This window comes from Passer domesticus, chromosome 6, assembly GCF_036417665.1.
Source record: "Passer domesticus isolate bPasDom1 chromosome 6, bPasDom1.hap1, whole genome shotgun sequence".
Taxonomy (NCBI): domain Eukaryota; kingdom Metazoa; phylum Chordata; class Aves; order Passeriformes; family Passeridae; genus Passer; species Passer domesticus.
The window spans coordinates 1,364,054-1,377,657 of NC_087479.1; the positions used below are offsets into that span (position 1 = coordinate 1,364,054).

Consider the following 13,604-nt stretch of genomic DNA (forward strand, 5'->3'; position numbering starts at 1 on the left):
TCAAAGGCAACATTTTGACCCCGCAGCTCGTGGGAGGCAGGGCTGGGATGCAGCTCCCGGCATTCCAGGAGGATCCTTGGAGCTCTCCACACATCCTGGGATGCACCAAACCCCGGGGAAGTTTAGGCTCAGCTTAAATCCCAGACATTCACCGAGTTTAAATCAGATCGAAACCTCAACATTTGCACCCCAAATCACCGCCTGGCCACAACCAACACCTGAACCCACAGAGCTCCCCCTCCCGGAATTCCCAGTTCCTCACCCTGGCCACAACCCCATCCATGGGAGCAGAGTCCATCCCAATCCCTCGGCTATCCAGGGATTCTTCCCCACTCTGGGAGCTGAAGCTCATCCCAGAAATCCCCGTGAGCAGGAGGAGGAGGAGATCCTAGTCCAGGGCTCAGGGAAGAGTTAAAATTCCCAAGGATCCGCAGGAGTCCTGGAGCAGGCGCGGGAGGAGCGCAGCTGCCCCTGCGGCAGCGCATAATTCCTGCCCTGTTCCCAGGGACGCTTCCCTGGCACAAAGTCGGGAATTGTGCGGGGTTAAAGCACCCCGGACAAGGCCGGCATTCACCCAGCCAGGCCGGCAGTGCCGCGGAAATATTCCCCGTAGAAATATCCCCCATGGAAGTACAATCCATGGAAATATCTTCCACTGGGGCCGCTGGTCCAGAGCTTTCCCTGCCCGCTGATCCAGAGGTTTTCCCAACAAGGAGCCAGCACTTCTAATGAGCCAAACGCTCTCCCTCCCAGTGATTTTGTTTTCCCATCCCTCCCCTCATCCTTCCAATCCACTCGCTGGATCCGTCAAAATGTTGGGAAAGGCCACTCCCAGCTCCAAAGGCAGCGCTCCTTAATCCCTGCGGGGAATTATCCCAGCATCACAAAGAAGCAGCCCCAGGGGTGGAAGACCTTTCCCAGATCATTCCCTGATCTTTCCCAACACCTCTGCCCCTGCTTCGACCTCCCCCGGGCTCCAAGGAGCTCCAGCAGCCCCCACTCCAGCTGGATCCCGGGAAAAAGGAGCAGCTCCAGGTTTTGGGATACCCAATTCCAATTTTCTTTGGAAAAGCCGCAGCTGCAATGAGGGTTGAGGCCGTTGGATGACATTTGGTGCTTGGATCAACCAGGACAAGTTCCCTGGAATTTAACACCTTAAATACCTTCAATTCCAGGCATTCCCAACCAGCAATGGGAAAACACCTGGAAGCCTCGTTATTCCCAATGGGAAAACTCCTGGAAATCTCGTTGTTCCCAAAGGGAAAACTCCTGGAAGCCTCGTTGTTCCCAAGGCTGTGGATACTTTTCCCAAAATTTTGCACACCCAGATTTGGTGCAGAGCCTCAGGAGGGCTCTGACATTCCTGAGTATGGTCAACACTCATTCCATGAGTGATTCCAGGAGGAATTCCGAGCCATTCTGAGGTTCTCCACGGCTGCAGACGGATGCTGAGCCCTGTTCCCTGCAGGAGCTGGCTCAAAGCAGAGCAGGAGTGACACAGAGGGGTCCCTGTCACCCTCACACCCTTCCTGTGCCACACCTGGTGTTCCCAGGCATGGAAAACATCCTGGGGGGTTGCTCTGCTTAATTACAGCTGAAATCATGGGAAAATTCCTAAAATCTCTTCAAAGGAGTGGACAAACCCCAGCCCAGTGAGCCAGGATCTCAGAGGGGGCTGCACCGCCTGTGTGACCCCCATGGGATCAGTGGGATCCCACCCAGGGGATCCCACAGCTGCTCCCAGATTCCTGTCAGCACCTGGGTCGGGAAGTGTTGGCTTTGCCACTGGAGCCAGCCCTGCCAGGATTGTCACCCCACCAGAGGTTCCCCCCCCCATTCCCAGGATTTTTCCAGCCCCCACCCCAGAGGTGCTGGAAGTGCTCAGGCTCTCCAGGCTCCTGCCCAGGAATTCTCCGGGCTCTTCCTCACTCCACAGGGCACAAAATGGGACCCCGAGTCCCTGGTGAGCCCCCCGGCTGAGGCAGCTCAGGAGCAAACCCAAAAACCCTTCTCCACTCTCTCAAAATTCCCATTTTTTGCTGAGCAGCCTGAGCTGTTAAAAACCCTCCATGCCCATGTTGGCCTCCTTGCTGAGCCATTTTTTTCCTCCGGAAACTGGAAGTTGGGTGAAAGGAGAGCCATTGTGTCCCGAATCCCTACATTTTCTGCTTTATTAGCAGCACGAGTCATGCATCATGGAAAGGGGAGGAAACGTGCACAGATCTTGAGTTGTTCTCGATCTTTGGCCAGGAAATCAGGGAGAGCTGAGGAATTGCACAAATTCCCAAGGAATTCAGCAGCTCTGCTCTCCCCCAGCCCCTGAGGAAGCAGAGCTTGGGCTGGACCTGCCCTGCTCCCAGTTCTCCCAGTTCCCTGCTGGTTTCCTTCAGGATCCCAGTTTTCCACCCCAGCTGTAGCATTCCAACAGAACAGGGGGAAGTTGCAGAGATGCTGCCCAGCCAAACCTGGAGTTTAAACGAACCCGGAATCAGCAAACGGGGGGGGTTATTTTGCATTTAAAGGCGGTGGAGCTGCCCTCGGGGTGGGCACGGGCGGTGCCGTGCCAAGCTCTGTGCCAGCACCTTCCCGCACCTCCGGAGCCACGGGAGCATCCAGGGCTGGAAAACAGCCCGGGAGAGCCGTGCCAAGGACAGGTGGGATGAGCCAGGGAGGAGCTGGGAGCAGCAGCCGGAGCCTGAGGGATGGGTCTGAGCCACCTGCAGGGCTGGGAATATCAACAGGGAGCAGGGATGGGTTCCAGGCTGCTCCTTCCCCTCACCACCTTCCTCACGGAGAGGCTCTGGAGCTGTGCCCGCTCCCAGAGGAGCACAGAAACCAGGAACAAGTGTTAACATGGCAAGACACCTCCCCGGCAGCACCACGCTCACAAGCAGAGCTGCCAGGCTCTGGAAATCTTAAAAAAAAAAAAAAAAAAAAAAAAAAAAAAAAAAAAAAAAAGGCCAAAAAAACTTGTTAAAATCCCACAAACCGATTTTTCCAAAGGAACAAGATACAAGCAGGTTCCCTCTCCCAGGCTGGGGCTCACTTTGGATAATCTGCAGGCTCCAGCCTTGCCATCCTCCTTTCCCAATATGGCCCTGCTGCACCGGGGGCTGCAGGCACACCCCGGCTTTGAATGTATTTTTTTTTTTTTTTTGGTCCACATTCTCGAGCCGACCTTCAGCAGCCGATGAAGGCACCCAAATTCCCGGGGCACCGCTCTCGAACGCAAAGCACGGCTGAGATCACAGCGCTCAGCTCTCAGCCTAAATCAGGAGGAGAAAGCAGCAGCAGCAAAGTCTCACTCCGAACCCCACAGCCCGGAGCTGAGCCCGCATCTCCTCCCTGCAGCCCCCACCTCGCTCTTCCTGAACAAGCCCTCTCCTATTCACGGCAGCGCTGCTCTTCCAGAGCATCCAACAATATGTGCCTGTGTGCCGGGGGAGGCAGGGAGCCGCTGCCAGAGCGAGATCCGCACCAGCCGCGCAGCCACCGCCAGCCGAGCCCCGCTGCCATCCGCGGTCACGTCCAGATTTTGCAAAATTAAGGAGAAAAAAAAAAAAGGGGGGGGTGGGGGGGTAAGTCTGTAAGTGAGGCTCCCTTCCCGGTGCGGGAGCGGACGGGCTCGGAGGAGGCAATGTCACACGAAGCATTTACTGGGAGATTCGTGAATCTCCTTCCTCAGCCCCGGGTGCCAGAGCTGCCGGCAGCACCGCACCGCCGCCGAGCCGCTTACATAACCCCCCGCCCGGCCGGGCAGCACCGGGAGCGGGCAGCACCGGGAGCGGGGCAGCACCGGGAGCGGGGCATCATTAGGAACGGGATGTCATCGGGAATGAGGGAGCACCGGGAACGGGCAGCACTGGGAATGGAGCATCACCGGGAATGGGGCATCATTAGGAACGGGATGTCATCGGGAACGGGGCATCACTGGGAACGGGGCATCACTGGGAACGGGGCAGCACCGGGGAACGGGGCATCACCGGGAATCGGGCATCACTGGGAATGGGGCATCGCCGGGAACGGGGCATCGCCACAACCGTGGCATCACCGGGGACGGGGCATCTCCAGAACCGGGGCATCATCAGGTCTGGGACATCACCGGAACAGGAGCATCGCTGGCACCGAAGCATTACCACGGCCCGGGCATCACCGGGACCGGCCGCACCGCGGCCAGGGCATCGCCAGAACCGGAGCATCACGGGCACCGGGGCACCACCGCGGCCGAGGCAGCGCCGGCAGCGGGGCGCACACCGGGCAGCAGCATCCCGGCCGCGCAGCCCGGCTCTCCCCGCCGCTGGGCTCCGGGCAGCGCCGAACAGGGGCCGCCTCGAGGGCGCGGGGGCTCGGGGCAAGCAACAAGACCGCGGCCGCAGCGCGGAGCGGGCGATGCCGCCGGTGATGTGCAAGTCACGGGCGGGGGGCAGCGGGGCCGGGGCAGCGGAGCCGCCCGCCCGCGGGGTCCGCGCGCCCCCGGCGGAGCCCCGGGAAGTTTGCGGCGCCTTCGCCCCCGCCCCTGGCTCCGCGGCCGCGGGCGGCAGCGCCCCGGTAACAAGTGCGGCGGCCGCGGGCGCGGAGGAGCCCCGCGGAGGCGGCGCGCGGCCCGGGACCGGCTGCGGGGCCCCCCCCGCGCCCCCTCCCCGACCCCCGGAATCGCACCCCCCCCCCGCACCCCCGGCCCGGTTTTCGCCGTGTAATGTCAGCGTCTCATGGCAACGGCGCTGCCTCCGCTCTGCCTCCGCCGGCTCCCGCGGCGCGCAGCGGGGCCACGCCGCTCGCCCCCACCCCCACCACCCCCCCCCGCCCTTCCGCCCCGGCGACAGTCGCGACAAGGTCACGCGGCGCCCCGGACTCACCGTACACCCCTTGGCCGGAGCTGCCCTCCAGCAGAACCGTCAGCAGCCCCAGCAGCCCGATCGCTACATCCATCTTCACGTGAGCATCCACATATCCAGCCCGGCGGGGCGGGGGGGGGCAGCGCAGCGCCCGCCGGAGCCCCGCGCTCCGCTGCGGCCGAGCCGCGCACGCCCGCGCAGGCAGGGCGGCGGGGGCAGGCGGCGGGCACCGCGCCGGTCCTCCTCCTCCTCCTTCCTCCTCCGCCTCCGCCTCCTCCTCCTCCTCCTCCTCCCGCTGCGCAGCGGGAGCGGCGCGGGGCGAGCCCCGCTCAGAGCGAGCCCCCGGCAGCGGCAGCCCCCGCACCCGCTCCGGGCCGCGGCCCCCTCAGAGCTCCGGCCGCCGCCGCCGCCGCCTCCCGGGGCCGCCGAGCGCCGCGCGGGGCCGCCGCAGCCGCCTGCGCCCCGCGGCCATCAGATGCCACCGCGGCGCCGCGGCCCCCGCATGGTGCGCGGGGCTCCCCGCGCGGCGCGGAGCGGAGCGGAGCGAGGGGGGCGGCGGGGGCGGCGCGGGGCGGGGGCGGGCGCGGGGCCGCGGGGAGGCTCCGGCTGTGGCGCTCCGGGAGCGGCCCCCTCTCCTCTCAGCGCGGCTGCGGGGCGGCGGCGGCCGGGCCCATGGCGGGGGCGGCGCGGGGCTCCCGCGGCCGCGCTGGGTGCGGGTGCGCTGCCGAGCGAGCGCGGGGGAGCGGGCGCGAGTGGCGGCGGCGGGGCCGTCACGTTGTGCTATACGTGCGGGGCCGGCAGCCGCAGCCCGGCGACGTCAAAGCTGCGTGGCTGCTGCCGCTGCTGCTGCTGAGCGCCTTCCTCCGCCTCCTCCTCCTCCTCCTCCGCCGCCGCCGCCGCCGCCCCCCGTGGCCCCGCGGCTCCGCCGCCGCCGCCGGGCGCGCACGGCCGCGGGCGCTGCCGAGGAGGGATGCGCGGTGTGGCCGCGCCGCTCCGGGATGCGCGGAGGGCTGGTCCCGCGTGGAGCCGGTGCGTGGGGGTCTGGCCCGCTCTGTCCCGGGTGCGCGGAGCGCTGTGAGCCGGGATGCGCGGCGCCGTGCGGCTCGCAAGGAGCAGGGTGGCGCGGGGCGTCCCGCTCTGTCCCTGGATGCGCAAGGCGTCCCGCTTTGTCTCGGGTCCTGCTCTGTCCCAGGTCCCGCTCTGTCCCGAGATGCGCGGCACGGCCCCGCTCTGTCCCGGGATGCGCAGGGCGTCCTGTTCTGTCCCGGGATGCGCGAGCGGTCCCGCTCTGTCCTGGGTCCCGCTCTGTCCCGCGTCCTGCTCTGTCCCGGGTCCCGCTCTGTCCCGGGATGCGCGGGCGGCCCCGCTTTGTCCCGGGATGCACGGCACGGCCCCGCTCTGTCCCGGGATGCGCGAGCGGTCCCGTTCTGTCCCGGGTCCCGTTCTGTCCCGGGTCCCGCTCTGTCCCAGGTCCCGCTCTGTCCCGGGATGCGCGGCACGGCCCCGCTCTGTCCCGGGATGCGCGGCACGGCCCCGCTCTGTCCCGGGATGCGCGGCACGGCCCCGCTCTGTCCCGGGATGCGCGGGCGGCCCCGCTCTGTCCCGGGATGCGCGGCACGGCCCCGCTCTGTCCCGGGATGCGCGGTGCGGCGCGGTGCGGTGCGGACGGTGAGCGGCGCCCTGAGCCCGCGCTGCGCTCCCGGCCCGAGGGTCCGTCCCGAGCTGCGCTTCCCGGCTCTGAGCCCACAGCTGTCCCCCGGGGTCCCCCCGTCCCACCCCGCTCCCTCTCTGCCCGGTTCTGGGGCACCCCCGGGCTCAGCCCCCGCTGCTTCCCCAGCCCCGGTGGGTAAAACCCCTGAGCTTGCTCCAGGTTGTGTCCCAGGGCACGGGGCTGAGGCCTGTCACCACCCCGGAGTGACAAGGGGCACGGGGAGGTGACAAACCCGCTGCTCTCTGTGTCTGATCCAGCTGAGGCACCTCAGCCGCTGGGTTTTTATTCCCCCTTTAGGAATCTCAAATACCTGAGACCCCAGACTGGCCCCCAGCCCCATCCCAGCCTCCCTGATATCCCTGCATTTTGGGATCCCATGGGATTTGTTCTGGTCAAAGTCTCTTCTCTCCGATTCCTCAGAACAAACCAAGGATTTTTGTGGAAAAGGCTGCCCCTGTCTTCCCTTTTTCCCGGATTTCTCCAAGGATTGCCCCAAACCCGTGGGCACCTTGGACACTGATGCAGCTCCTCTGCCTGCACCATAAGGATTTGTGCTCTGGGCCAGGACAGTGACAGTGCTCTGGAAGGGACAATTGCACTGTCAGGGCTTTTGTCACCCCACAGACACTGCTAACAAGGCTGGGACACTTCCAGAGCTCTCCTGACAGGGGCTGAGCCTTTCCATCACTTCCACAAGATGATCCAGCGCGTTGCTCTGCTCTGCTTCCACCCACAAAGGGCTCGGGGCACCAAATCCATCACTGGGATTCCAGCAGGGAGCTGAATTCCCTCCCAGCTGGGGCTGTTCCCTATTCCCAGCCTGGTGAGGAGGTGGGAAGTGGGAGAAGGGATGGGTGCAGCCCTTCCCTGTGCCATTCCCATGTCCCCAGAGTCAGGCTGGCACCCAGCAGTGGCCAGAGGGTGCTGAGGGTGATGCTGGGGTGTCCCCCTCAGGGAACACTGTCCTGTGCCATTCCAGATACTCTCCCTGCCTCTGGCTGCCCCCCATCCCCCCCACTGCCTGGTCTCCTCTCTGAAGGGGCTCTCAGGTGGCTTCTCTGAGCCCACCTGATGCTCCTTTTTCTCTGGATTTCAATTCCAAGGAGAATTTGGGGACATCTCCAGAGGCTGCACTCCCAGTGTGACCTTCAGCTCATCACCTTCAACCTTCAGCTGCCTTTTGGCTTTTTTCTACCTTCAGCCCCTCCTTTTTCCCCTTTTCCCCTCTTTTCCTGCCACACCTGTGCCCTCAGTGCAACATCTGGGCCACATCTGGGCTGTGCCCATCCCATCCCAAAGCTCTGCTCCCTTCGCAGGGATTTTCCCCCCGTTTTCCTTTCTTATCCCTCCACTCAACCACCCCACAGCACAAAGGTGGCCACGCTCCAAAACTTTTTTGACCTCTGTGAGTATTTTCCTGGCCTGTAAAGCTCCATCCAGAGCAAGTTTGGGAGGAAAAGCTGGAATTCCTCACACGGAAATGGTGGGAAAAGTGCCACATTCCCTTTTGGCTGCCCTGAATGTTGAACACTGAGAACACTTTAAAGGGCTGGGCCTTTCTCTCCCTATTTCCCATGGTTAATTCCAAGATCCTCCCAGCACAGCCAGATGTTCTTGGATCCTGAAGGCTGGAATCATTCCCTGGCTGGAACAGCCCTTAGGAGGGATGCTGTTAGCTGGTTGTTAGCACACAGCTGACAGCATTCCTTGGAAGTTCAGCCTTTGGCACTGCAGAGAAGGAAACCTCACCAAAAAAATCACTTGGAGTTGGGGAAAATAATTCCCAGTCTGAATTTAAGCAGGTGCACAAATCCCTGTGGGGTAAGAGCCCAGATTATTTCCATCTGAGGTGGATTTTTTTTAAAGTATTTGTTTTTAAAAGTTTAAATATTGCAGCTACTGTTGAGATTTGCTTGAGGATGTTCAGCTGTGATCCCAAATCCAGGGATCTCTCTGGACAGGGAGGAGAAAGGAGGAATTAAAAGAACTTACCGAGCAAGAGCCAATTTTCCTGCATGCCCCAAATCACTTTCTATGATGTTAAATATGGAGTTGCTCCCTGCTGGAATAATTTAACTGGGAATTGTGAAATTCAGATGGTCCCAGGAGAAGGACTGGGGTTTGTGGTCGGGCTCCGGCACCTCCAGAACTTGTGGGAAAACATTTCCCAAAGAATGGGAAATTGAGAGCCTGCAAAACCCCCATGGCTGCCCTTCACCGGGAATTCTCACGAGGCTCCTCCAGCACTTTAACCCCAAAACAAATCCCTGTTTTTGTCCCTGCTCCCAAATCCATGAGATTTCTCCTCTTACTCAGCCAAGTGTGTCCAGAGAGCCACCACACCTCGGATGGGATCCATGGGGAAAAGAGGTGGGGGAGCAGCAGGTGAGGATTCCTGAGTCCTGGATCTGGATTGGGAATCCCCTGGAGGGAATCAGGAGATTTGGGATTCATCCATGCCTTGCAGAGATGCAGCCAGGGGCTCCTTGGGTGTCTTGGTCACAGGCAAGGTGAGATCTCCAAACTCAGGATAAAAGTTGATTTTCAAAAAAATCCTGGAATTTTTTTGCCATCCCCCATGCACGAGGAATAATGGAGAGGTTCCAGTGGGATTTCCTTTTATTCAGGGAAATAAACTCACTTTGATTGCCTTATTCCAAAGAATTCCCAAGCTTCATTTCCATACTGCAACAGGGGCAGCTTCAGCAGCATGAGTGCTGTGGGTTGATAATCTCATTTACCTTCACAAGAATTCCCTATTCCCTGATTTTCCTGATGATAATGCACAAGACACTCATTATTTTTGGGATGTCAGCCATCCTGGAGTTATCCTTGTCCACTCCTTGTTTGTCCATCAGCCAGCCTTTGGGAAGGAGCACATTTTTCATGTGGTTTCTTGATGATTTCCAGAAGGGAAAATTCAAATTTCACTGCCATCGTTGTGGCCACCCAATGGATTGAGCAGCCTCGTTTGTCACTGGTTAATTAAGTGTGACCCATTTCTGCGAGCACCAGGTTGTTCTTAGTTTATAAAAGGGAAAAATTAAAATATTTGTAGCAGGCACTGGGATTTGCTTTTAACTGCTTCACTTTAGCCACTCCTCACATTCCAAGGATTGTCCCGTGCGTGAGCACAGCTGGAATGGTTTGGTCCATCAGAGTATCAGGGTTGATTGTTGTCTTGGTTTGAAAACCCAGGTGTCTGCTGAGGAAGGCAGGAGCCTCCCTTGAAATGGAAAATGTAAAACCTCTCTCTCTGAATTATTGTAATTTTAAAATTAAGGGGCTCTCAGGCAAAGATATGGGAGTAAGAATAACAGATCTTTAATAGGAAAAAATATTAAAAGAAAATATTAAAATAAAATGCAGTAATACAAAACAAACCACTGCCAGAGTCAGAGCAGGCCCTGTCCCCTGTGGGTCAGGGTGGTGGCACAGTCCCATCCCATGGGGGCTCAGCCCTCCTGCAGTGCCAGCTGTGCTTCTGCTGGAGCAGGGATCCTGCACAAGGGGGGAGTTTTCCTCTGCAGCTCCAGGGCTGCTGGAGATGGGCCTGGTGTTCCTCTGGGAATGCAGGGCAGGAGAAAGCTGCTCCTGTGGGAATGCAGGGCAGGAGAAAGCTGTTCCTGTGGGAATGCAGGGCAGGAGAAAGCTGCTCCTGTGGGAATGCAGGGCAGGAGAAAGCTGCTCCTCTGGCAATGCAGGGCAGGAGAAAGCTGCTCCTCTGGGAATGCAGGGCAGGAGAAAGCTGCTCCTGTGGGAATGCAGGGGGCAGAGGCTGCTGTGCTGCTCCAGGCTCAGATTGTATCCAGGTAGGAATGCTTGGCTCCTGCCCTGGGCGGAGCATCTCCCCATGGGATGCTGGAATTGGATCAGCCCTGCAGGGACACTCAGTGGCCATGGACAGCAGAGATCTCCTGGAGGGAGGATTGGCTGTGGGAGAGATAAAGAAAAAACTGCCCCATGGACAGAGAGAACTGCCCAGCTCTGACAGATGGGACAGAACACAAACCCAGGCACATTTTGCATTTCCAACCTAAAACAGGGAGAAAACCCCTTGGATCCCAAGGATTTCACCCACAGCCCTTCCCTATGGGATGCAGTGGCAGCCTTATCCCTGACTGTGTTTTCCTTCCCTCAGTCTTGAGGAGCCTTTGGAATTCTCAGGTCCAGAGGATTGTGCAGAGGTGTGGAGGGAGCAAATTGCAGGTAAATAAGACCAACTTTAAACTTAATCGCAGATAAATCAAATCAGTCTGAATTAGCCTTACCAAAATATCAAAAATTCTGGGGTTTTAATGCTTCCCACATTGCAGCAGCCATTTCTTCCAGGAGCTCTTGGACAGCTTTTCCATTTTACCCAGCACCAATCAGAAGCAAGTTATTTTCTCTCTCCCTGTTGGGAGCAAGTCCACAAATAATTGAGGTTTGACTGAAGGAGACCATTAAGCACCATTAAAATCCTGAGTAATTCCATGGTGTGGGTGAGTTCTGTGGTGTTCTATTCCTTCCTTTTTCCAACTTCGAATAAAAACGAAGGGAAAACTCAATAATTTCACTTGGTCTCATAATTCTGATGGATTTGGGGTGTGTTTAAAGTAGGAACAGATTATAGATAATTAACAAATCATCCCAGAAGGAGGTGGGGAAGCACTGAAAATGGGAAATTGTGAATTCCCCATTCCTGAATGTGTCCTGGAAGGGCTTGGAGCAACCTGAGATAGTGGGAGGTGTCCCAGAGGGTGGAGTAAGATGAGTTTTAAGATCCCTCCCACCCCAAACCATTCCAAAAATCCCATTATCTGAAATGTTTTATGGAATTTTTCATTTTCCCACAGATTTTTCCCCTTCAAACCAGCAGAGGAACAAATCAGGAGCCCAAACACTAAATCCTCTCCTTTAGGCCAGCACAGGCTCTTCACAACTTTATTCCCAGCCCTTGGATTTCCGTCCATCCAAGTGAGGTTTTCCCTTTTTGGGGCAGATTCTGGGATTTCAAATCACCACCAAAGGCCCATTTTAAGTGGCCCCAGCTCCCCCAGAGCTTCCAGCAGCATCTGCCTTGTGCTTTTCCCACTGTCCTGATGAGCTGGAGTTTGTCCTGAAAATTAGAACCATTTTTAGGGCCAAGCCTTGTAGGGATGGAATTTTGGGATAAATAACAGATAGGCCCATTAACTACACCTGTTTTCTTCAGTGGTGCAGTTCAAATCTCAGAATTATTATAAATTACATCAAACGTCCTTCCAGCCCAGCTCTGCTCCCCAGGATTGTTTGAGATTAAGAGGAATCCTCCTGATGTCAAAACATTTATATGGATGAAACAATTTGTGCTGCTGGTGCGATATACACAGCTCTAAGGCCAAGCTTAATGTTAGGCTGTGCCGTAGGCTGGCTCTCCCTGTGGGGCTTCCCTTTTTTCCAGATCAAAACATCCCAGGATAATGTCAGGGAATGGTCTGTGGAATGTTTAGTGGCTGGAACTTGTTGTTCTGGATTGCTCTGGATGCAGGAATTCAGGATTCAGGTTTTCCAAGAATGCTGAGAAAGGGGACTCGGAGCCCAACCACTGGGAGTGCCCAGGAAAATCATGGAATGCTGGGGTTGGAAGGAGCAGAAGGGCCCTTGTGGCTCTGCACAGCTCCTGCCAGGAGGGGACAGCCGGGGGGTCGGGCTGTGCTCCAGGGAACAGGGACAGGAGCAGAGGGAACGGCCTCAGGCTGGGCCAGGGCAGCTCAGGGTGGGCACAGCAGGAATTTCCCCATGGAAAGGGTGGTTCTTACTGATTCCAGAGCTGCAAACCAGCAGCAGATCCAAGAGTTCCTGTGGAGCTGGGCGTGGGGTGGCCACAAGGGACATTCATATTCCATGGAATCATGGAATCATGGAATCATGGAATCATGGAATGGTTTGGGATGAAAGGAAACTTGAAGATCATTTAATCAAGCCTCTACCATGGCAGGGACACCTCCCATTGTCCCAGGCTGCTCCAGCCTGACCTTGGGCACTGCCAGGGATCCAGGGGTAGCCACAGCTGCTCTGGGAATTTCATCCCAGCTCCTCTCCACCCTCCCAGCCAGGAATTCCTTCCCAATATCCCATCTAACCCAGACTCTTTTAGTTTAAATCATTCCCCCTTTTCCTATCACTCCATACCCATGAAAAATTCCCTCTCCATCATTTTTATAACTCCTGGGAGGCCTCGATGTCCTCAGAGTCGCTTTCACCCCCCAACACCTGCCTGGAGCTGGGTTATGGGACCACAGAATCCCAGACTGGTTTGGCTTGGATGGGCCCTTGGAGTTCATCTCATTCCAAAGGCTGCCACAGAAGGATGGAATTGTTCAGGATTTGGCTGCTGACCACGGTGCTGCTGTTCCTCAGCAGGGTGTGGATGTTCCTGTTCCTGGTTCTGTGTGTTCTTCCCCAGCTCTGGCTGCAAAACTCAGCCCTGTGGTGTCAAATAATCAAAACTAACTCATGCCCTGCTGTGCCAACATTCCCTGGCATGGGAACAGCGAATCCCTGGGGAGAATGGGAAAGAAATGGGTCACATTTAATTAACCAGTGACAAACGAGGCTGCTCGATCCATTGGGCGGCCACAACAATGGCAATGAAATTTGAATTTTCCCTTCTGGAAATCGTCAAGAAACTACATGAAAAATGTGCTTCTTCCCAAAGGCTGGCTGTTGGACAATCAAGGAGTGGACAAGGATAACTCCAGAATGGCTGACATCCCAAAAATAATGAGTGTCTTTTGCATTATCATCAGGAAAATCAGGGAAAAGGGAATTCTTGTGAAGGTAAATGAGATTATCAACCCACAGCACTCATGCTGCTGAAGCTGCCCCTGTTGCAGTATGGAAATGAAGCTTGGGAATTCTTTGGAATAAGGCAATCAAAGTGAGTTTATTTCCCTGAATAAAAGGAAATCCCACTGGAACCTCTCCATTCTCCATCCCTCAGGGGGAAACAATTAAATTGTTCCTGGAGCTCCTCACTGCAGCCACTCCACATTAAACACAGGGTGAATTTTATCAGGTGGAGATGTTTCTAC

At 57.6% G+C, this 13,604-nt stretch overlaps 1 protein-coding gene and 1 long non-coding RNA gene across 5 annotated transcripts in view; one reads left to right on the top strand and one right to left on the bottom strand.

The window, feature by feature from the left end:
* Nucleotides 1-5,207, bottom strand: part of MDGA2 (MAM domain containing glycosylphosphatidylinositol anchor 2) — a 194,626-nt gene extending 189,419 nt beyond the window's left edge. Inside the window, exon 1 of the mRNA XM_064422771.1 lies at nt 4,857-5,207. Within this exon, the coding sequence (XP_064278841.1) occupies nt 4,857-4,929 (73 nt within the window). The 5' untranslated portion in view covers nt 4,930-5,207. The remainder of the gene's footprint in view (nt 1-4,856) is intronic.
* LOC135302388 (uncharacterized) overlaps nt 4,800-13,604 on the top strand; it is a 32,905-nt gene continuing 24,100 nt past the window's right edge. For 2 of the 4 annotated variants that reach the window (XR_010364028.1, XR_010364030.1), the window contains exon 1: nt 4,800-4,935. This is a non-coding gene — a long non-coding RNA (uncharacterized LOC135302388). The remainder of the gene's footprint in view (nt 4,936-13,604) is intronic. The other 2 variants (XR_010364031.1, XR_010364029.1) reach the window with 2 other exon arrangements.